The following is a 24,170-nucleotide window of genomic DNA, read 5'->3' on the forward strand; positions in this document are numbered from 1 at the left end:
CGATTGATTCCTATGAAAATTCTCTAAATTGAATAATTTGCCTATCCGATGCCTGCGTACAAATTTTCGTGTCTAAAAGATGCATTCGCAGTACAAACGGAGAATGGAGATGTTGCATGTGTGAGGAATTTGCAATTTGACTGTTGATTCTTGTATAAAAGTTCGCGAGAAACACAATGGTGCCACTGGTTTTCTCTGAAATCGTCTCCCAAGCTCAAAAAAGCTCTCAAAGTGAGGCCAAAATGGAGGGGATATCCCACCCTACCCTGAGAGTCCACCTCTACATCAAAACAATCTCTCCGTGCAAAGATAGGGAGCGAATACATTGACAGGGCTGCCACTTTATTTGGGGACTCCAAAACTGAAAACACGGCAACCCTGCTAATGTATTTGCTCCCTATCTTTGCTTAGAGAGTTTCTTTTGATGTAGAGGTGGACTCTCAGGGTAGGGTGGGATATATCCTCCATTTTGGCCTCACTTTGAGAGCTTTTTTTGAGCTTGGGAGATAATTTCAGAGAAAACCAGTGGCACCATCGTGTTTCTTGCGAACTTTTACATAAGAAACAGCAGTCAAATCGCAAATCCCTCACACATGCAACATCTCCATTGAAGACGTTCCGTCCTTTTGGATCCTCACATTACGCGCTCCTCTGACGTAAGGGCGTATCTCTATTTTCACTTGAGCCCCAGAAAATATGGGGTACCATGGACAGCAAGTCTCACGTGGAAATTCAGATACGCCCTTACGTCAAAGAGGCCACGCAACGATTAGTGTACACCATCGCGCGGTGCGGGTGAAGCAATAAGTGTCTGAAGAGTCAAAACGCCTTCACTCCGTGTGTACGCAACACAGACATCCGTTGAGCTCGAATAGTTGCATGCAGGCGGTATAATGAATTATATTTAGTGTTCGTCGCACGTGATACTAGTTGAGGGCACTTCCTTTGCCTCTCTCTCGCATGACCAACAAAATCAAACTTTACTCACGAATAATGGACCACTAGACAAGTACGAATTTCAACATTCTGATACATGTTTCTTAACCAAAATTTCACGTAAAACACGATGGCACAACGAAAGTTACCGAAATCAACTCCTTACGAAGATATTTAATGATTCTTGATGCGTGAATTCAAACTACCCGCTCATGAAAACTCAATGCTCTACGTGACTCACATCGCGCACTAAACGTTATCATGACAGTTTCTGCGATATAAAAATCTGGCAACCTCAATCTAGACGCTTTGGCTCAGCTATTACAAATAGCTTATAGTTTGAACAACACATGGTGGGAAATGAACATTGTTCGATTGAGGAGCTTGCTGAAACCTTTGTAGTGCGCGATTTGACTCACTTAGAGCTTTGAGTTTCTTGTGAGCGGGCAGTTCAAATTCCTCGTAACCAATGTGAAATAAAATCGTTCATATCCTCGTTAGGAGTTGGTTTCAGTAATTTTCGTTGTACGAATCGTGTTTTACGTGAAATTCTTGTCAGGAAACATGTATCAGAATGTTCAAAAAATTGCATCGCGAAATGCAGTTAGACCGATTCAAGTCATATCCGTTTGATCATTAGTTTTTAAACCTATTTTTCACGCAAGTTTAATATCCATTCATGAATTTTCTTCACGTGGCAGACTGTATATCGACGGCGTGAGTCCGCAATCACATATCTCGTTTGCGGTGTCTGAAAATCTCCGCCTCTGTGTTATTTTTTTAAAGGAGAACAAATCGACGCCATTCCTTGAAGTTTTTGCAGAATTTTCTTCGCCCAGAGAAGAAAAATCACGGCAGTTTTAAACAATTGCCGTTGAGCAGTTTCCCGTTTAAAAAATAAAGTATGACAGGAAGTCTGCGACGTCGCAAACCGAGTTCTACGATTGCTGACTTACACCGTCGATATGAAAAAGAGTATCAATGATAAGCGTATGGTGTGTATAACCACATGTCTACCTGATTTTGCACCGGTAAACCTTAGGGCAGTGCGGTAAGTTTTGGTACTGGTACCTTGCTGAACCACAACTTGACTGGACTAAATTTTACAATCGAGAAGAAACATTTCTGGCTTCTTTCAGAAACACCGCATGTTCAAGTATATTACATTCGTACCTCGTTACGTTTCTCGCAATAATGTTCTATCGGAAACAACATTCCTGAATCTCCTTCGAAAACGTTACAACGAGATGAGACTGTAGTTCCAACATGCAGATAGATGCTTTTGTAGGCGAGCCGGAATATGAGTTCCCTATTGTAAAATGAGTCCTTAATTATTACGCAAGAGCATGGTAAATTCTACCAGGACTTAGATTACTTTCACCTGAAAGTCTGCATCTTGGTGTATTCACTAGACTTTTCCCTGTGAATATCCAAGCTTTCATGACACCAATGATTGATGAAAGCGCTGCATAAAATTGGTGCAACGATTCCATTCGATTAGATTTTTCACAGAAGTCTATGATAATGGAACTGAACACATGACACTTACAGCTTGGTCGTGCTGTGTTGTGTAGACATGAGGCATCAGAGAGGAGGAATCTTGAATAGTTTTTCTCCTCCGGGTCTTGTAACCGTCACTCCATTTGCTCCAGGAATTTACTGAACTCCTGCGACGTTTATTGCCTATGCAGGAAAAAAAAAATATATTACGGATGGTCATCATATCCATGTCAAAGTTTATGATTTAAGTGCAATTTTAAGAGTAATTCATTTCATGACGTCATCAAAATCGTAAACTGATAACATAATCAGATGCAAGATGATCAGTAAAAATCAGCATGCCATCTTTTGCTGGGTGTAAAATAGACGAACACAGTCCCTATGTCAAAAAAGAGAGGAAACGATAAGTTATTTTAAACTTGAAGATGAGCCGTACTTTTTGGTTGTGATACACTGTGGAAGGTGAAATCGGCTGGTAATGAAAGCACTTTGGCCAAGGGTCTCTTATTTGACATTGCCGCATCTTGCTCCAAGGCGTGTTGAAACCAAATGTCTTCAGCCTGCTCCTCTCCTTTCTCAAGTGCTATTTCTGCAGCTAGTTCTCTTTCTAGTTCAACTTCCATGTCTGCTTCTTCCTCCATCTGAAAAAAAAATGCGGAAAATTTTAAATGATAGAGGGTAACATCCATCAGCAAATATATCAAAACAGAAGACTCTCCTCAAAATGGACAATTTTTTTTTTTATTTCCAAGAGGGTTCGTGTATCGGTCGTATGGTTTTAGCGGCCCTGGTGGTGTTCGCACCATTGTGTCGTAGCGGAATCTGCTAAATCTTGCAACCTCGCACGAGAGGTGTATTCCGCTTTCATAAACTTATCTCTTGTATCTCTCTTTTCACGCTTTCTTAGTTATAGATCATTTCGTCAACGATTTTTTGACCCCTGCTTTTCTGGTAGTTTCCATCAACTCGTTATTTCGGTAGGGGAGTTTTGGTCATTTTATCAATTAAGACCCAAAGTTAATTGGTCCACATGTGACGACAATTGCTCACGACGTTTTTGGATGAAATGTATGATGTATTGGAAGAATGAGGATTTGCTTGTTTTTTTTGTTTGTTCGGTCCAACGAAGAAAAATATATGAGTGATATTTTTGGTAAAAATGGAGGAGCGTCCATTTCATTAGGGGGAAATCACTAAAACTCTCTACACCTCTTTGGTGCAACAGGACTTAATTTCCTTTCAAGAAAATCCCATTGTGTTATACCTGAACCGGATAAATCTTTTGATTTGCCTCAGCTGAAGGTTTTTAGATTTAGAAAGGCGCCTCGAGCTATACTATATCGCCACGGAGGGACACACAGTATCATACGAGATTGAAGGCACCCTAACGTATCATGATTGATGCCATCGAAAGTACGAAGTTCCCTCGCGAATTAAATCGAGTGACGACGAAAAAATGAGAGCGGTAGTGGAAATACTTACGAAGTCCTAGTATCCGTATTCAATAATGTTTCGCATGATTTTTGAACTTCATTAGAGGAAAAAGTGACTTGATTCAAGCAAAAATATGATCCGATTTACAACAGAGACGATTTCCTTTTAAATTAATCAAAAAAACAATGCTTGTTTAAAGAAAAAAAGATGATTTTATTCAAAGAAAAGTCACTTACATCCAGCAGAAACCCGCTTTTATTCAGCAAATTTATTCTTGATTTAAAATAAGATCTTCTTGACAGCACACTTAAGAATATTTCTGCTTAAATCGAGTCATTTTTTCTCTGATGAAATTCAAAAGTTATGCTAAACGTTATTAAATACGGATGCTAGGACTTGGTGAGTTTTTGGACCACTGCTCTCTTTTTGTGCCGTAGTATCTTCCTTCATTTTGCGAGGGAAGCTCCGCACTCTTAAAGGATGCCTGTCATTCTTGATACGTTGGAGCACCTTCAATTTCGTATGATACTGTGCAACACCTCTGTCGCGAAAGACTTGCTTGAAGTGCTGTGGCGCGCATTGCGGCGGGCGAGGGCGACGCGCGCATCGGCGCCTACAAACCTAACAGGGATACTTCACGCATAGCGCGACACGCGCATCGGCGCCTACGAACCTAACAGGGATACTTCACGCATAGCGCGACACGTGCATCGGCACCTACAAACCTAACGTGGATACTTCACGCATTGCGCAATGCGTGAAGTATTCCTGTTAGGTTTGTAGGAGCCAATGCGCGTATCGTGCTGGCAGCAAGCCGCTGCGCTGAGTCTGGCTTTAATATTTAAACGCGCGGAGTCAGCATTTTTCAACTCATATTTTCAAAATCTTTGCACACTCTGCATGGATTATTCTCATTTAAATTGATGAAAAAATATATGTATTAAAGGAAAAAATACGTGTTAAAGGAAAATGTAAATATGTTTCGTAAATATTAAGGTGGTTCCGTGTCAAATTTAATGATTTCCAACGCACTTTAATTTTTCATTTTATATTTTGTGCTTTGACTGTGCTGCAGCGTGGTGCGTATGCGCAACCAAACGCTCAAAATTGAACGTATTTGACTCTAAAAGATCGATGTACGAATTGGTTAAAACCAAAAATTGCGTGCTATTTGGTTTTTGTGCCTTTTTTATTCAGCTCAGTATTATTTGATTTTAATACGAAAAAAATGACATTAGCAAGATTTTTAAACTTTGGTGTAGAGATACGCATATTTCAGCTTTAACCTGCTAGTGTACTAGTATTCAAAGTTTCGAGATCATCAATTTCAAGTAAATTATGCATAGTCTATGACAGAATTTGCTCCCAAACCCCAATTTTTAAGCATCAAAAAGTCAGTTTGAACTTCCTCTCCGCCATGAGGATCCACGTAATCTCGAGAGTTCAAACACGTATTTCTATAAATAGCAAAACTGAACTTATGTGCCTCGTCCTCTAAGCCCTTCATATATATTTATTCCGTCTCCGTGTGGGTTTTTAATCCTGCACCTCATCTTTATATATGCTTGAACTACAAACCGAAGTTTCCAATCCTATATTAACAAAATGTTGGTCCCAGCAATAGGAATAATCTGTTGTAAGGATTGGTAGAATACAAACCAGAAAAGTCCAATTACCTGTTTATGAGACTCTTCTAAGTGCTTCATAAGTACTGCTACGACAACATTGACGAGTACAAATTGTGCCATAAGAACAAAAATGACAAAAAACATAGGGGCTATGCCCGAGTGAACACAGCAGTTGCGAACACAATCAGCACTCTCGTCACAGTTATCGCGTAAAGTATCTTTCATGATCCCATTCCAGTTGTCACCTGTTGCCACGCGGAAGAGTGTCAAAAACGCCATTCCGAAGTTACTGAAGTGAGCATGTTCCCCCAGGCCTTGACATTTGTTTTCATCACTGCACTCTGTGAACAAGTAATCGTGATTATGAAATTTTTCACCCGTAGAATAAAGTCAGCCTTACTCGGAATGTGGTTGGATACAAGTCAGTGAGAGCAATTCTATAAACATGCATTTTGTCTTGTAAATTGGACAACTGAATCGTCTTTTTTATTAAAAAGAATCTGGCGCGCCGAAATTACCCCAGCGGTCAGACGTTTTACTGCCCACATAAGCCTTTCTTTAAATTAAATCAATAGAAAAAAACTTTCGAGCAGAGAATTTTGACACCCATCGTGTCCGAACATAGTGGGCCATCATAACGCTGATCGCATTACTACAGATATTCGTGCATTATTGAGTTGAAAGGTAATTTCCCGTAAATTCCCACTGTTGTTTTTTACTTATACAAGTACTTGTTATTTCATTATGTAAATGTGGAGATAAATTTGTCACTATATATACTTTAAAGTGGATGGGGTGAAGTGAAAATTCAATTCACTGCAGCGTAGAAATAAACATTTTTATTGATACATCGGTTGGACTACGTTTTTCAATGGGGAGGAGAATCACTATGAATTCCTGCCTAGGTGGCTTAACTGGAATATCATCTTCCTGTTTAAAAAAAAGAAAAACTATTGGAACATAGCTTGTCTCTAAAATGAGCATGAAATAGTAGTTCCTCATTCAAAATGGACGTATTTCTGCCGAACAGAACTATGTGTGAGTGAAAAAGATGAGATGTGCTCTAGAGACCTGGATAAGAAACACTGTAAAAGTGGGCGAGATTCCCTTTGGAGAAATTGAAAAGCAGGATTATACATTCTATCAAACAGAACTATGTGCCAACTGCATACGGCACTCATGAGCCGTGGGCATGGCAAAAGAGCGTCCTAGACAGAGCTCATGAGTTAATGCGGATCGGGAGCGACTAGAGTCCCTTCATACTGAGAGTCAAGACAACACCCCTCATGGAGTCACAAACGGGAATAAAGATTACACAAATTGAACGTTTTTCGTAATCTTTGATCGGCTCATTCTTAAATTCCTTTCTCCGTTCCTTCTCTCATTCCGTTTGTTCCTTGTCGAACCCGAAATTCCTCGGTCCATTCCAGATTATAATCTTTGCAATTGGTGAAAATGTAATCTTTATTCCCGTTTGTGACACTGTGAAGGCCTAAAATCCGGTTAACCAATCAGAAATGGATTCTTATTGTCTTGACTCTCAGTACAAAGAGACTTTAGGAGCGACAAGGGCGACGGCTTCTTCGCTGCTGACGTCACTGGCGCTTCATAATTCCCATTCATTCTTACGACCCTCGACTAACAAGCACACCCTTTCTTTTCCACCTGTCTCTAATTCTGTTTGGTAGAAATATGTCCAAATGTATGATCCAATTTTCAGTCATTCAGGTATCAGTCATCGACTCGACGAAACATCCCCTTTGCTTGATTTAAGAGGGGAGGTTATCCCATACCAGCCAATCTTAGACAGTATCTCGAACCCAACTCGACGCGACGCCAGCAACGAGATGCCGTTCAATCATTACTTAAGCCGTTTTGGCGGACTCCTTGACATCCCCCTCCCTGTAAGCCACTCGTAAGCCAACCTCTCACCCCAATTTGAATACGTAAGCTTGGCTTGACCCCCTTTAGCTTGGCTGACAGATAGTTTTTGTTCAGAGTCCTCCACGGCGAGTTTCGTGTTTTTTTGCTCCTGAGTAATAACATCTTAGACCTTGAATTTTAGCTATATTGTTATAATTTGTTCATCAAGTTTGTCGAAAAATATAATAAAAAGAAAAACCACACCACATGCTAACTTTTAGTTTATCACCAAATGAAAAGAAGAGAAAAAACCAAAACAGTAAGAGTTTTGTGCAAGTGCATTCGATAAATTGAATATGTGTAATTAGACACTTATGTTAAGTTAGACAAAGTTAAAAATTTAAGAAAAAATAAATACAAACCTAAGCGGCCGAAGAGTTCGACTCCTAATGCAGCAAATATGAAAAATAGTAGAAAAAATAATAAACCAAGATTTCCGACTTGAGGTAGAGCTTGCATTACAGTATCCAGTAAAGCTCGGATCCCTTTTGCCATTTTTAAAAGTTTCAGCACTGAAATGAAAAGAGGTACAACATTGATCAATCAGAGATACTTATGCTCAGCACATTGTGACATCAAAAGTGAAGCACAAAAGATACCTACGTAATGCCCGAGCTCAAGTTTTCTTGTCTAAGGTATGTCTTCGAGGAACAAACGAAGAATCGAAGACGCTTTGTCTTTTTGGATCCTTGCAGTAGTGCCCACTTTAGTGCTGCCACGGCGCGGGTGAAGCGGTAAGTGCCTGGAGAATCAAAACGCCTTCAATCCCGTGTGTATGCAACACGGCCATCCGTGGAGCCCGAATAGTTGTATCACTTGTATCCAGGCGTTTTAATGAATTTCGTTAAGCGTTCGTTGCATGCGGCACCCGCCGAGGGCAGTTAGCTCGTTTCTCTCATGACTTAACTTAATTCCAGCGATGTTTTTTGTGCTAATAAAGTAACTTTTATCGTGGTACTGTTTATTTTCCAAAAAAGTATTGATTTTTGTTTAAATGTATTACAATGTAATGCCTTAACTACTTCTAGGAATCTGATTCGCGGCGAGAGGAGATGAGAGCGAAAAAATTTGAACATCTTGGCTATACCTTTGAATTGAATTTAAAAAAAATCCCTCGTTTTACAGCTGAAAGTATGGTAAAAATGACGATTTTTGTAGTTTTGCGTAATCAACTATAGTCGTGGATAAAAAAAAAAAAACAAAACAAAAAAAACAAAAAAACATCATTTTCTGGTTGAGATATTCTCGTATCTTTTTACTTGTTTCCTTTACAGTTATGAAAACAAAGCAATACATGACAGATAATCCAGAAACAAACAAAAACTTAGAGGAGAAAAAGAGGAGACCAGAAAAAGATAATAGAAATACCTCTAGCGATTCTTAAGACACGCATGACTCGAATTATAGTTGGATTGATTGGAATAATTTTTGATTCCACTTCCTCAAGAGCAATCCCAACGATAGAAGCAATCACGATCCCTATATCAAGTTGGTTCCACCTGAAAAAGTAAGTGCATTGTAAGTTCAGTTATGTATTCTTAAACACCGAAAAGAAATAAGTCATCCTTAAAAAACTAGGCCCCCTAAAATTTGTTTGAATGAAATGGTGATTCCTGGTCAATGGGACAGACTTCAACTCGGGTTGTGCCTGGACCGCATTGCATTATGCTGAGTTCCAGTACATTGACGACCAGTTACAATGCTTTAAAAATGACTGTCTCATTCAGTCTAAAAGCCTGGGCCTTTGTGGTGGTAATACCAAACCTGTGATGAATAGGTCATAGGGCAGGACATCACTGTCGCTATAACAAAGGGATGATATTTTTTATTTTATTTTTGAACAGGGGCTCGTTCAAAATATTTTACGGAATATGTATCAGGTTGACATTGGATACGATAGATTTATAAGTATGAAGATAGGTGATGTGAATAATTTAAAATTAATAAGGAAACAATTTGAAGTGAATCATTGGTACAACTTTCAATCGGTGAATTTTTAAGCTTAAATATGACTTTGTTTCTTGGTTTTTGAAGCAACTTTGACTTGCTTGTTAACCTATATTTAGTTTTTAACAACTAGTTGGACATATTTTCTCCCTTGCAGTCTTACTTTTTCTGCAATGTTTTTGACATAAAAAATCTTACATTTGTGATTTTATGTAGAGTTTGATTTTAATTTTTTTAATCTTATAAATTATTCTATTATTTATTTTTGTTCTTTCCTTCTTGTTTAATTTATGATGAACTGCAAACGAGGAAACAACTGCAATGCAAGTTGCATTTCAATGAGGAATCAATAAAAACATAAGATAAGACTTACTTGTCTTTAAGATAAAGTTGGATTCCTAAGGCAATTAGTTTCATAATTGATTCTAGAATAAAGACAGCCGTAAAAAAGTAATTGAAAATTCTAAGCGTATAAGCCAGACTCTGGAAAAAACACAGATAAATTAGTTTCAGATGGGCCAAATTGCAAATATACACAATAACACAATGTATAATCATAATTTTTGTCACTGTTAAATAGAACATGCAGGTAGGCATGTTTGGCATTATATACGAACGTTTCCGAAAAAGGTTGGTTTGTTATGGATAATTCTTTGAAAATGTTACCTTTTCTGTTTCCTGATCTCCTGGTTTTTCTATATTTCTTTAGTTAGACGATAGCCATTCCGGGAAAATTTCCAATCTTCAGATCCTTTTTAGACAAGATTTAATTTTTTCTATTTTTTATTTATTATCAAACCAACATTTTAAGTACTAGAGTTAGTTCTCTGTAAATTTAGTTACCTTAGGCATCATATAAAATTCCATTGCCATCGTGATGACATTTAAACCTATGACAGCAGCTATAGCAAGGTCGAAGTACTTGGACGTAACCACACTATGTACAAGTAATCGGGATTTCGAGTAATCGCTGTAATATGGAGGCTCCATCATTTCTAAAATAAACAAAAAAACAATGACATACGCATGAAAAATGACTTTAGTTACATAATTCTGTAAAGTAAGAGCACGAAGTGCATTCAACATCGATACTCCTGAATCCAAATCTGCGACTCATTTTTTTAGGAACGACCACCAACATACTATACAATTTCTTCACAGACTATGATACCAATATGTTACCATTATGGCATCAATTTATTTTTATCCTCCACATAATTTCAACGTGGCCGAAAAACTATATTGTTACAATACCAGATCAGAGTGTTAACATTTCAATATCTTAATGGGTCTTGTGGCCAACATGATAACATGTTAATGCCGAGCAGATATCTCCTTAATGATGTGATCCTGTTGTTAGCAAGTTGGCGTTAACTTGACTGAATATGCCCTTTAATGTACGCGAATTATAATAATTATCTAATTAATTCACAGACTGTTAGGAGTGCGACTTTAAATGGAGCACAGCGGTTCTAAATTGCTGGATACAACTATTTTAACTCTTGGGTGACTCGCATTGCATAACCGCTGAATTGAAGGATGACTGAGTTAAATCACTTGTCTGTTATGATAATATTGCACTACCTTAAACCACGTACAGCCTACCGTCGCTCTTTTATCTAAGAGTGCTTTTCCCGCGAGATGGAGAAAAATACATAGGAAAACACTAGTATGCTACGACATCGTGTCAGAATCGTAAGCTATATTCGATTTGTACACTTACTTCTTCTCTTCTTTTCCATTTGCTTCGCTTTCTTGGCGAGTCTTCTAACTCTTTCTTCTTTTTCTTGTTCTTCTCGGCAACGGTGAAAATTTTCTACGACCACTCCAACAAACATATTTAAGACAAAGAATCCAACTAACAGGATGAATGATATGAAATAAAGTAGCCTCCACTCAGAATAATTTTCAATCGGCTAAAAAAAAAAAAAAAAACAAACAAACAACAGTAACTACAACAGTTAGCAAATGAACGCAGACAAATAATAGGTGGCAATGGAATCATTAGAGGCTCTGAAGTTAGCTAACGATGATGGCTGTATTACAATGCATTCAGAAAATAATCGAGGAAAAGTTGTTTTGAAAAGTTTTGTCTTTCTCATTTTCTCATCCTGCATATTTACTTACGGATCACAATACTGCCGTGCTAAGGAAGAATGTCGTATGAACATTACGAAGGTTGCCAAAATTCTTTCAATAAAATGTTTAATATTTAGGAAACTTATGAATATTTTTCTTGGAAATTTTCAGGAACTTTAGTTGAAAATACAAGCAAAATTATCTGAAAAATTAGGAGAAAAATATTCATTTATTTAGCAGGAAGTTCGTGATTTATCAAAGGACATTTGGCAACGCATGAAGACTCATACAGCGTTTTTCCTTAGCACGGCAGAACATCCCGGGGATGATCCTTACGACTCTTAGAGTATAAGGTGCAATGCAAATCTACGTATTTATGCGTGTGGGTTTTTTAGAGTTACAGACCAAAAAGTGTCAAAATTGAGCTTCAGAAGTTAATTTTACAGATCTGAATTGCCCCTAGTATGAATGAATGTGTTTAGTGTGTAAGTAAAATTTTACCCGGAATTCCAGAGAATGTTCTCACGAAAGTTCCAACTTCCATCCCCCATTCCTACCCCCCTCCCCCCCGAAAAAAAACCCCGGTTCTGGATAAAAATACGTAGGTAATATTACCCTAATGGACTCACTTGTAAGTCGACCCCAACAGCATCAAGGCCTGTGTACATAATGTTCACCCAACCGTCCCGAGAGGAAAGAACGAATAAAGACATCAAGGCTTTGCCCAGATCATCAAAATTGTACTTCCGGTTGATCCAAACGTTCCTTCGATCCGCTATACAGTCTGTTTTATTTCTCACGTGCTTGATATTAGGCCCCTCGCAATAAAAGAAGGTCCCCTTGAATAGCTGAAATCGACCAAAGAACATGGGAAACGTTAAATATTGGAAATAAAAAAGAACGAGAAAAAATAGAAAAAATCTCAAATAGAGACGGAGCCAATGCATATATTTTAGAATCCATTATAGAAAAGTGAATAAAAATTATGGGTATGCTGCAGAGGCGGCGACGCGACGACATGACCCCGCACCACTGTGCCAGATTGTGCTGAAATCCAGCACATTCCCCCATTTAACTCAATGTAAAATATTAACGGTTTTTCACACATTCTGGCAACAATGCCGCGCACCCCCAAGCGGGATTTAAAGTGCGATTTTTGTTCGAAGATACAGTTAAAGAAAGTTACCATATTTTGGTTCATAACTTGACCTTATTACTACATTTAACACGCAGTTTTAAAAAATGCATTTTTTGTGCAAACCCTATCTCCTCCCTTTTCAACGCAAATAGAAGATGTTGTTTTATTGTAGAGATTCGTAATTCTATACACTTACTTGAACTCCAAGAATGCCAAAAATTATAAAAAATGTGCAACAAATCAAAACAATGTTGCCAATAGGACGGAGTGAGGAGAGAAGCGTCTGAACAACAAGTTTCAATCCCGGTGCCCTGTTTATCACCCGCAACGGGCGTAATGATCGCAGCAAACGAAAAACCTAGGAAAGAAAACAAATAATTAGTCTCATTCGTTCACGGAAAAAAATGGATTGCTGATTTAACAATTAAAGTGTTAAATCAGCAAGTTTCATCATTTTGTTCCTTTCTTTGCTGTAATGCGGTACATTTCTGACAGAAATAAAAATTTCAAATCTTCTGTGCAACACGAATGTTTCGTATCTTTACGTCATACCTAAATGACGCAGAACTCTCAATACCGCGTTAATGTTGTTATACCTCAATACCATGTTGTTTATTAATGATCACATTACATACTCTGTTCGATCATAATCCCTCTCAGTGATAAAGTGATAAGGGTGTAACATGCAGGACGAAAAAGAAAAACATCTCCTCAGTAAATATACTCACCCTTAAAATACCAAATATTTTCGGACTAGAATCACTAATTAAAGACATGAGTAAATCTATAATTGAAATAATGACTAAGAGTCCATCCATGATGTTCCAGCCGGAGGAGAAATAGGGTTCAGTGCCATAAAACATCCCAGCCGCAACAACCTGTGACCAAAAGCAATTTTAAATGTTAGCTAAAACGTACAGGAAATATGATGAGACACACATCTATAAACCGAGAAAAAAAACACAATTATTCTACCGTTACAACGGAAGTAATGTCACACGGGATTCCACGGTAGTAAAACCGTGGATTTTGATTCTTGTAACGATGAGCACGGTGATCACTGTAATATTACTGTGGGCACAGACATACTATTATGAGCATGGTTATGCTACTGTGCTCATCAATGATATTACCAAAATCCACAGTTCCACACGGTGAAAAAAATTTCGTGGGTGGGACCCGAAGTTGAGGTCATATGGATCTCTGAAGTTTTCGGATCACGTATCTAAAAACTTGAGGTCCAGCTGCCGAAGTTTGGGCCAGACATCTGAAGTACTTCAATGTCTACCGAAGGGTTCGGGTCACACATCTGAGGTACTCCGGTACATACCGAAGTGCCTCGATGTCTGACCCGAACTTCGGCAGCTCGACCTCAAGTTTTCGGATGCGTGATCAGAAAACTTCAGAGATCCATATGACCTCAACTTCGGGTCCCATGCACGAAGATTTCTTCGCCGTGCACTACCGCGGAATCCAGTGTGACATTCTTACCGTGGTAACCGTCGAATAACCGTGTTTTTTTTCTCCGTGTAGACTGCTCATCAATAATTTTCTACAGAGGCGACTTATCATAAAACGTGATATTTCGGAGTAAAACTCAGCCATTTGTAGGTCCATCGGTTTCAGGACATTCCGTCAACGATTTTTTGTCCGCACACCTGTTTTTTTTCAATAGTTTACGTCCACGCGTAAAATAAGCAACAGTGACTTGGTCCAAGTGTTTTATTTTATTGCGTATATAAAATTATATTGACAATATTGAAATGAAAAAATTGAGAGAGAAGGAGGAGTTGTTGCGGTAACTCGCTTTTTAAATGAAATGTTACTCTCTTCTTCTGATTTATTATTTTAAATGGGCATGGGTGAATACTTGGTTTTTTTTCTATCTTTAAAATTTTCGTAATAAAGTTAACCTTATATAAACTTTTTTTAATGAAAATATTACTTTATTTTAAAAACATTTACATTTTTAAAACGTGGCAAATATTTATACAACCTAATCCGAGCGTTGGTATCGATATTAAAGTCAATGAGCAGTAGTTGTGTTGAAAGAAACTATAAAAAATGAATAACAGGGGAAATTAACCAAGAAGCACACAATTTTTGGTTTTAGCCCATTTGTACATCGATCTATTAGAGTCAAATACATCCTATTTTAAGCGTTTATGGTTGGGCGTGCACCACAATTTAGCACAGTAAAAGCACAATAAATAAAAGAAATAATTCATAAGCTTTGGAAATCATTAAATTTTACAAGGAACTACCTTAATATTTACAAAACATACATTATATTTTCCTTTCATGCATATATTTTTTTTTTTTTTTTTTTTTTTTTTTTTTTTTTTATCATTTAAATGAGAGTAATCCATGCAAAAATCACGAGTTGGAAAACGCTGACCCCGCAAGTTTCAATAATAGGGCCTAACATAAAGCGGAGTGACGCGGCGTGCTGCCAGGACGAAACGCACACTGGCACCTACAAACCTAAGCAGATACTTCACGCATTGCGCAATGATTGAGGTATCCCTTAGGTTTGTAGGCGCCAATGCGCGTTCCGTGCTGGTTGGCTGGCCGTGCCGCGCCGCGCCGCGCCGCAGCGTGCCACTACGATTCACTATTTCACAATAGAGGTGTTGTACAGTATCATATGAAATTGAAGAAGCCCCAACATATTAAGAATGACAGGCATCCATTAAGAGTAAGGAACTTACCTTGCAAAATGAATTGAGATAAAAGAGGTACAGAAACATTCTTGGGTATGCCGTCAAGAAGATTTTATTTTGATCAATAATAAAATAGGTGTACAAAAGCGGATTTTTGCTTGATGTAAGTGACTTTCCTTCTTATAAAAGCATCTTTTTTTCGTTTAAAAAGCATTATTTTCTTTATTGACTCATAAGGAAATCTTCTCGGCGGTAAATTTGAGGATATTTCTCTTTGGATCAGGTCACTTTTTTCTCTAATGGAGTTAAAAAATCATGCTAAACGTTATTAGATTCAGAAACTAGGAAAAAAAGTTTTTCGACCAACGCTCTCTTTTTGTTGCCGTCACTCGATTTAATTTGCGAGGGAACTTCGTGCTTTTGCAAGACGCCATGAATACGATGGGGTGCCTTCAATCTCATATGATACTGCGCAACACCTCCGTGGCGAAATAGTAGCTCAAAACGCTGCGGCATGCCGGTGCCGTCGCGAAGTTATCTTACATAGGAAAAATATAAGAGCCTTTAACGGAGGCAAATCAAAAGGTTTTCCAGTTCAGGTATAACAAGATGGGATTTTCTTAAAAGATAATTAAGTCCTGTTGTACCAAAGAGGTGTTGAGAGTCTTAGTGAATTTTCTCTCATGGAGAAATGGAGATGACGCTCCCTCATTTTTACCAAAAATCTCAATTATATATTTTTCTCCGTTGTAGCAAACAAAAAAAAATCAACTCTACACTCTCCCAAGACATTAAACATTTTCATCCAAAAACGTCATAAGCAATTGTCGTTTGTATTTACACGTGGACCAATTAACTTTGGGTCTCAAGTGGTAAGTGGACCGAAACTCTCCTTCCCAAAAAACGTGTGGACGTAAACCACTGGGAAAAACAGGTGCGCGGACAAAAAATCGTTGACAAAATGTCCTATAACCGGTCCGTCGGAACGTTTAAATATTGACCGAATGCAAACTCGTTCTCCAACACTTGTTTTTACATCACACATAGATCGGAACGTTTGGAGGGGTGCCTTGGTTTATTTTGAAATTCATCATTTTAAGCCGTACCCTAGGGTGCACTTGACCGCGCTACACTTCTGCCGCAGTTTATGGTCCGTGCAGTTGTCATTATCGACGTGCGGTTACGACGGCGCACAGTGGATCGAGTCAACAGAAAAGGTCGGACAAGATTTGGAAACTTTAAACGCTCATAACTCCGTTCATACAAAACTTTGAGGTTCTAAAAGTGGTTTCATTGGTTTCCTCGTAAACTTTTCTTCTTAAAGCACTCCTTGAAATGTAAAACGTGACAAAATAAACATCAAAACTTGCAGTATAAGTCAAAAATTTCATGTCCGATCTCTCTAATTGACTCGAACCACTGTGCGGTGATGCGTATTGAAACGAGAGCTCGAGCTGCACAAATTTAAACTCGCTTCTCGTGAGTTGGTATGGTTCGAAAAAATTTGAGAGAATTTTCGTGCACTGAGTGCATTCTCTATTTTTTGGAAATGGAAACTTTAAAAATTACGGAAAATACTCAGTACTATTGATGATGTATGATAGAGATGTACCGATGTATTTAAATACAGGTATTCCAACCACCTGATAACACAAATGCCATACTTGGCGTTTTCAAATAATTTTTACTCGCATATTCCATATAATGAAAACTCATAGGTGTGTAAAGGAGTTGCATTGTTGGAGTACTATCACTTTTGTAATATGTTATTTCTTATATTTCCATCTCGCACATCATGTATTTCTGTTTTGCAAGGGAAAAGAATGTTAGTAGCACCAAGGTTCCTTACTTTAATGAACATTTTTAGGCCAAATACAACGGTAAACACATAATTTTTATGGTTGGAGGCTGTTCGCAACCTCATTTTTGGCCTACTAGCGTTTATATGTCTAAACAGTCTGATTTTAGATGGCCCTAGATTCCGATCGACCTTTTCAGAACCTTCTCAAAGAACGGGAAGGGGGTTGCATTGCGATGCCTTCTCCACTTTTTTTCTAAAGTCCAGCCATCTTTTTTTTCCCCGAGTTCGGGCCTTTTCGTTCAGATTCTCCCTGCCTCAAAATAGGTGGATTTTCGGATAGATTTTCAATTTTCCATTCCCTCCCCTACCATTGTCCTATTTTTAGGTTTTTAAAACGTCAGAAAGTAGGCCCACTGCAAAATTAGAAGTTAGGCAGCAGGCTGTTATCCTTATTTTAGGTTAGAAAGTAGAACAAAACTTTGCAAGGGGAAAGAATGTTAGTAGCACCAAGGTTTCTTACTTTAATGAACATTTCTAGGCCAAATACAACGGTAAACACGTAGTTTGCAGTCGACAGAAAAAATCTCTCCACGCTGTCCGGCGGAATGTTCGGCCGCTCCATCGCAAGCGTTATACAGTTGAGAGCGATGAAAAATAATACAAGGTTGTCAAACCATTTCTGACTTACAAATTTTACACACATTAATCTAAATCTGTAACAAAGAACATACTCATCTTAATAAAAAGACAATGGGGCATGAAATATAAATGAGCTGGTAAGACATACTCCAAAGAGGATAAGAAACACCTATGGATTTGAGAGGGAGCCAAGCGGAAGGACCCTTAAGGTGGAAAAGAAGGAAAATTAGAGCCATTACACCACAGATCAGGGGGATTGATCCTGTATCATTTGGCACGACGAGTGCTCAAATATTCGAATGGCTGCGCTAATTATTTTGTTACCCCTCTGACGTAAACGCCTATCTCAATTTCCTTGTGAGCCCTGTTTTCCATATAAATTCGTGTTTTTGGGGGGTCATGCGGATATCGAAATACGCCCTTAGGTCCAAGGAGCGACGAGTTATCCGACAAAGACTCGCCCGACGCTTTAGATCGACTGAAGAGTCCGAGATGTCCTTGTCTTCGCATATTGCGGCGCCATAACTACTTTTTCTTAGTTTGAAAATATCTTCTTGCTGTTTAACGTCACCACACATTAGTAAGAAAAATCACAGCGCTCAGAAATTTTTCAAAAAAATAAAAAAGGGCGCACTGTTGCTGATTTCATCCCCACATTCGTAACAGTGATCAATGACGAAAAGGGCCTCTCAAATATCATTATTAGCTATTTAAAAATTGAGCAGTTTAAGCTTGCCTTTGTGTCTTATAAAGGTGTCTCAAGAATAGTCTTGCGTAAACTTCTCATACATTAGAAAAAATATTAAACAAAATTTCTAATCATAATAATTTTTTTGGCTATTGTTCAGGCTTCCTTCGTTGTTTTCTGAAAAATTGGGGGAGGGGTTTTTCCAGTCTACGTAATGAACAAATGAAGGGTGAGGTGTTATCTTACGGTTACCTTCCAAGGGGAAAGGAGGGGGTCAAAAAGTTGGCAAAAAGGTCTTATGTATTACTTGAATGTCCCCTGAAATACTTGTAGAAATGTTCCATACTCATTATCTCGAAGTCAAAATATGACATCAGAACCGCTTGAAGGCCTCGAGGTGAATAATACCTGTTAGATTCAGGTGAGGTCCGGGAATACTTATACATTGAATTTTTCTAAAGATATGTGCGAAAGGAATGTGCGCTTCGAGGTTCATTTACACTTTTGTCTTTTAATTAAAAAGGTCAAGAAGAGATCATCTCATAATCATGGCTAGGATAATGGTAAAACTTAGGAACGGAATCTCGTTGCTGGTAGCCAAGACTCTAAACCGCAAACTAGTCATGATATTTTTTAAAGGTTAACTTGAGACTGACACTCTTTTAAAATGGTATTTCATGCATTGCTATTAACTGTTAATAGCTTAAAGCTGATGGGTGCAGACATTTCCATACATTCTTGTTTTATATAATTAAGTCTATTATTCTAAGAGTTTTTAACCACTTATAAAAGTTTAACTTACTTGTTTTTGGGAGGAAATATATACAGGGAATAATTAACTTTATCTTTAAGGCAACCAGTTTCTTCAAAAAAATAGAAAACTTTTCTTATGATTTCTGGGGGCAAATCATTTCCATCATTTTCCGCCGCAGAATCATAAGCGTCTTTTGGTTCAGGAAAATGTTTCACTTTGGGTAACGGTGATTCGATCCGATTCACTTGATTCATTTCAGGAGGAACGGCTAAAGCACTCATTTTTGATGGATTCATCTACAGAAAAAAACAAATTATACTTGAATTAGCTGATGTTAAAATAGCAAGAAAACAATTGAGATAGGGAGAGGGGAAGAGAGAAGTAGGGAAGAGCGTCTTTTCTCAAGAAAATAATCCATTGAACTTTGGAATTCCGCTTCTGTATCGATACCATTGAGACTCGTAGATTTTTTCTTTCGTTATCAATTATTCAGTCTAAAATTTTATAATAAAGAAAAGTGGGAAAATAAAAATTTCCTCATTTCGTAAGTGCTTTCAAAATATGAATTAAAAAAAATTCTGAAAGGTTTTTTAAGATTTCAACAAATATATTTTTTTTACCTTCCTTAAGTAGAGGGTGTGAGAATCATTAGCTTCACACGTTGAATTCCTTCTCCTCGCACTTGTTACAAAGGAGTACTGCAAAAAATGTGAATAAGGGTTAAATTTAATGCCAAGAACGTATCTTTTTGCATAAAATGTTATGACGATATTACTAAAAAATGGCATGTGCCTGGAAAATATTCCTCGCATCTTATTATTTTTTCAGCACAAATAATTCTCTAACACGTCTTTTGATATTGATTGCGCAAGCTTAGTTTTAAAATTGAAAAACAGTCTCACTTTTATTTGTATACATACCATTTCTCTTATTTATTCGTTTCGCTAAAAAATATTTAACTAATAATACAAATCGCACGGACGAGTGTTTGGAGTGTCAAAACGCCTTCAAATTCGTGCGTAGGCAACACGGACATCCGTAGAGCTCGAATAGTTGTATCCGTGCGTTATAATGAATTTCGTTTAACGCTCGTTGCATGCGATACAACAAAAGGCACTTTGCGTGTTCCTCTCACGCCTTAACTTAATTCCAGCACTGTCTATTGTGATATTGAACTAAACTATTCCTGATTTGTAAGGCGACATTATTACCTACTTTTCCGAAAAATGAATTGGCATTTAAATGTAATACAACAGTGCCATTCCTCAAAATGCCAAACAATTTAGGTGTCCGCGCATGCATTTTAGAGTTCTCTTCAAAAGAGTGTAAGGAGTCTTCCTTTTTATGGATTTAATGAGTGCTGAATAGCGACCAGTTCATGTTTTCTTTCGATATGCTTCTGAATGTTGATATGAAAGTGTCCACCACCGAATTCCATTTAAACCAATTGCGATCAAACACGGTATTTGTTATCCGCAAGAGTTAAAAAAAAGTCTAGTCAGCAGTGTACATCAACTTGCGGTCAGTTCCAGTGGCGTGGCGTGAATGATCGATTATCGATATCTCACCATTTGAAGCTATGGTAAAGAATCTATTATTAAGGTGTTCGCTGCGAACACCCTGTTTATCGATCCTTTCTCATAGATTTGAATGAAAAAGCAATCGATATATCGCGAAGCACGCCACACCACTGGTCAGTTCAGAGTCCGGTAAGGTAGGATCCAGAGCCTTTAGAAAAAATGTCTTACGTTACTGGTTGTTTCAGAGTCCTAACCGGTCTTTTGCTTTTTAGGCTACACATTACTCTTTTTAATAGTTTGTTTCAAAATACACCCTCGTTATGCGAAATAAAAGAAAATCAATATTCATTAAAAGTACTCACTGGGAGAGCATCGTTGTAAGAGAACTGAGGATTACTCATGTTTTCGATTCGCGTGTTGTTGCATTTAGTTGCAACTGCAACGCCGTTACAGGAAATATGATCTCCAGAATGACTGAAAAATGAACAAAAAATATCAACTTGAAAGAATATAGTAAAACCAAATTTCAAAATTCATTATACTACCAAATGAACGCATTTTGAACGAGAAACGTCTTATCTGCATAGCGGGAAGTTTGAAAAAAGACACGATTGAAATAGTTCAGAACTGCTGAAATATGTTAGGAAGGGACACATACTAAACATAGGAAGGGATTCTGCGGCTCACAGCTACAAAATTATTTTCGAGTTTTTCTTGCTGTATTTTTTCGACTATTTAAAACCAAATTTTTCAATTAAGTCGCAGCAAACAAACAAAGAATAATTGGTTGATAATAATATATGCTTGATCACACTATTGGTAACGTCTGTAAGAAAATTTGGCTCAACTTACAATGGGCTGACAAGCAGGTGGTTGTTATTGTTCAGTGGAATTTTACCGTTGACTTCCTCTGTATCTCCAATGCCAGTTTTGACCCTTTTCCTCAATGACGCTCTGTTTAGTTTCCATGATAGGCCCCCATGGAACCTGCGGAGAGTGTAACATTTAGAAAAAACAATAATAAGAATAAAAGAACAAGTGGACGGCTCCAACTTCATACGGATCCATCCCTGTTCATTCCGATTTTTCCAAAAACAGTCAAAGAGTATCTGGAGACATTCTGCCGTGCTGAGGAAAAACGCCGTATGTACATTCGAGAGTTGCCAAATTTCCTTCGATAAAATGCTTATTTTTGAGGAGAGCTAGGAATATTTTTCCTTGAAATTTTCAGGAACTTCAGGTAAAATTTCGAACAAAATTATCTGAAAAATTGGAGGAAAAATATGACAAATTTTCCCTTAAATTCATGATTTGCCAAAGGAAATTTGGCAACGCCTGCAGGCTCATACGGCGTTTTTCCTTAGCACGGCAGTATTGGTCCCTAAGTTGCCAAGCTAGACGTGGCATTTCGATGGCTAAAATGCGAAGCTTTCTACAGTGTTTCAAAATTTCCGCTTCTATTCTATTTTTTCGGAGAGAAACAAGCCAATTAATTAGCTTGAAATTTTTACAAGGTATTCTGCTGACAGAGAAGAAAAATCGGGGACGATTGCAGGAAATCGCGTTGACTACTTTTCCAAAGAAAATACGGAGTGTGACAGGAAGTCTACAACTTCGCAAACGGAGATACGTAATTTTGCACTTTGTCTATCGACGTATTAAGCATAGGCGGTGACTACGTAGATGTACGCTTTGCTGGGCAGCTCGGACAACGTATTCAAATTGTATGAAAATATTAACACCTGAAAAACGAATTTGTTTACAATAGGTACTAAAAAAAACACCTAGAAGTATTCAAGTATAGCCAAGGGTATTCAAGTTCATCTTGATACTGGTATTACGTAATACAATTGTCTCTTGTTTTTATTCTACATGTCTACGTCAGAAAAGGTAAAGGAGTCTAATTTTGAGCGTGGCCCCTCGAAGTTTGGTTATGAAATATGCGCGATGAGGCGTTTACGCCTTTCTCCGAGAAAAGTTGTGGTGAAATTTTGAGAGTGTGATAAAATTGAGGTACCTCAGAGGTATGTAAAAATTGCTCTGCGGGATCATCAGAATTGACCGCCAGCGTCCCGATAAACCGGGTCTATAACCGCTTCGCGGCCATCAATCAATAGTGGAAATGTTTTTGAAAAATTTAAATATTTATGAAAATAGAAGAAAATCGGATTTAGCTCATCTTGCTGAACTGCAATAATTTGAAGCAAGATATGCATTTTAAATTGAACATTTTTCATTTATTGACAAACACATCAAACATTGAAAGCGACGAACAAATTAGACGCATTAATCACAACACACAGAACAAGGACACGAAGAAAATTGGAGTTGGATGAAACGAATATAGCGGACACACCGAAAACATCAAACAAAACGAACCATAAAACCCAGAAAACATATGAAACGCACCGAAAGCATCATTGAACACTCAAAACAGGAAACACAGCAAATATACTGAAAAGCATAAACATATCAAAGACAAAAATTACAATGGGTCTATTGCACGCATAAGATACAGCCAAATGAATACATTTTGTGTCGGTAAATTTGCTCAAAAATCACGTTAGGCACATCAAAAAAGTCTGAAATCCACTCATTAGCGCGCAATCTACGTATTTTGTAATAAGATTTTTCGAATTTACCGCGTGTGCGGGCAGATTTTTCGGTGGCCGGCAGTCAGATTTGCCCAGAGAGATTTATAACTTTAATAAACAAACAATCTCGGGAACCGCCATAAACTTGCCTTTCGTAAGGTTTCAATTGAATCAAACCTTTTGTGTGTGCAAAATAAAGAGGAAAAAAGGAAACACTCGCTTGAAAACAATTGAGATTGTAGATTAGGAAAATTAGAAAAATCCTTTCCGTTAACTCAGATTAGTTTTTCTTACTCCTCTGCCTGCAAACATGATGACCGAGAAAAACTGCCCGCAGACGCGAGAAACTTAGAAAAGCGTATTACAAACATCGCAGATTGCGCGCTGAGGAATAGAATTTAGACTTTTTTGACGTGCCCGACGTGATTTTCGTGCAATTTTACTCGTTATGAGTACGTTTATTTAGCAATGGCGTGGCGTGCTTTGCAATATATCGATTGATACGCCACTCAAACCTATGAAAAAAGATCGATTATTGGGGTGTTCGCAGCGAACACCTAAGTAATCGATTCTTTACCATAGGTTTAAATGGCGAGATATCAATAATCGATCATTCACGCCACGCCAATAGTTGCTGTATCTCTTGCGTGCAACAGACCTATTGAAGTTAATTAAAACGAATACAGACACAACTGACCTTAACTGTAGTTCTTTTTCTTTATTGCTCTGGTTGAAACTTATACTACTTTTTCTGGAGAGGGACTGAGAGGATAGATTGTTCACTGTCATTTGAGGGGGTTTCAATAGACCAGGAACCGACTGAAACAAATGAGGAAGTCAATTAATATCGAACCATAATGAGTACATCATGCAAAAAAGCGGGGAAAAAAACTTTATGGTTACCTCCTGGTATAATTTTTATTCCA

General features: G+C 37.9%; 1 protein-coding gene across 2 annotated transcripts in view; it reads right to left on the minus strand.

The window, feature by feature from the left end:
- The window catches only part of LOC109043598 (Ca[2+]-channel protein alpha[[1]] subunit T), a 370,781-nt gene that overhangs the window by 6,520 nt on the left and 340,091 nt on the right, over nt 1-24,170 (minus strand). For both annotated transcript variants that reach the window (XM_072296890.1, XM_072296891.1), the window contains exons 22-38: nt 23,942-24,063; nt 21,503-21,637; nt 21,013-21,124; nt 19,751-19,828; nt 19,179-19,426; nt 17,570-17,762; nt 13,314-13,463; nt 12,782-12,943; nt 12,077-12,295; nt 11,092-11,284; nt 10,212-10,363; nt 9,742-9,851; nt 8,790-8,920; nt 7,784-7,933; nt 5,547-5,839; nt 2,873-3,077; nt 2,486-2,619 (exon numbers count right to left, since the gene is read on the minus strand). In XM_072296890.1, the coding sequence (XP_072152991.1) occupies nt 2,486-2,619; nt 2,873-3,077; nt 5,547-5,839; nt 7,784-7,933; nt 8,790-8,920; nt 9,742-9,851; nt 10,212-10,363; nt 11,092-11,284; nt 12,077-12,295; nt 12,782-12,943; nt 13,314-13,463; nt 17,570-17,762; nt 19,179-19,426; nt 19,751-19,828; nt 21,013-21,124; nt 21,503-21,637; nt 23,942-24,063 (2,787 nt within the window). The remainder of the gene's footprint in view (nt 1-2,485; nt 2,620-2,872; nt 3,078-5,546; nt 5,840-7,783; nt 7,934-8,789; nt 8,921-9,741; nt 9,852-10,211; nt 10,364-11,091; nt 11,285-12,076; nt 12,296-12,781; nt 12,944-13,313; nt 13,464-17,569; nt 17,763-19,178; nt 19,427-19,750; nt 19,829-21,012; nt 21,125-21,502; nt 21,638-23,941; nt 24,064-24,170) is intronic.

Source organism: Bemisia tabaci, chromosome 2, assembly GCF_918797505.1.
Source record: "Bemisia tabaci chromosome 2, PGI_BMITA_v3".
Taxonomy (NCBI): domain Eukaryota; kingdom Metazoa; phylum Arthropoda; class Insecta; order Hemiptera; family Aleyrodidae; genus Bemisia; species Bemisia tabaci.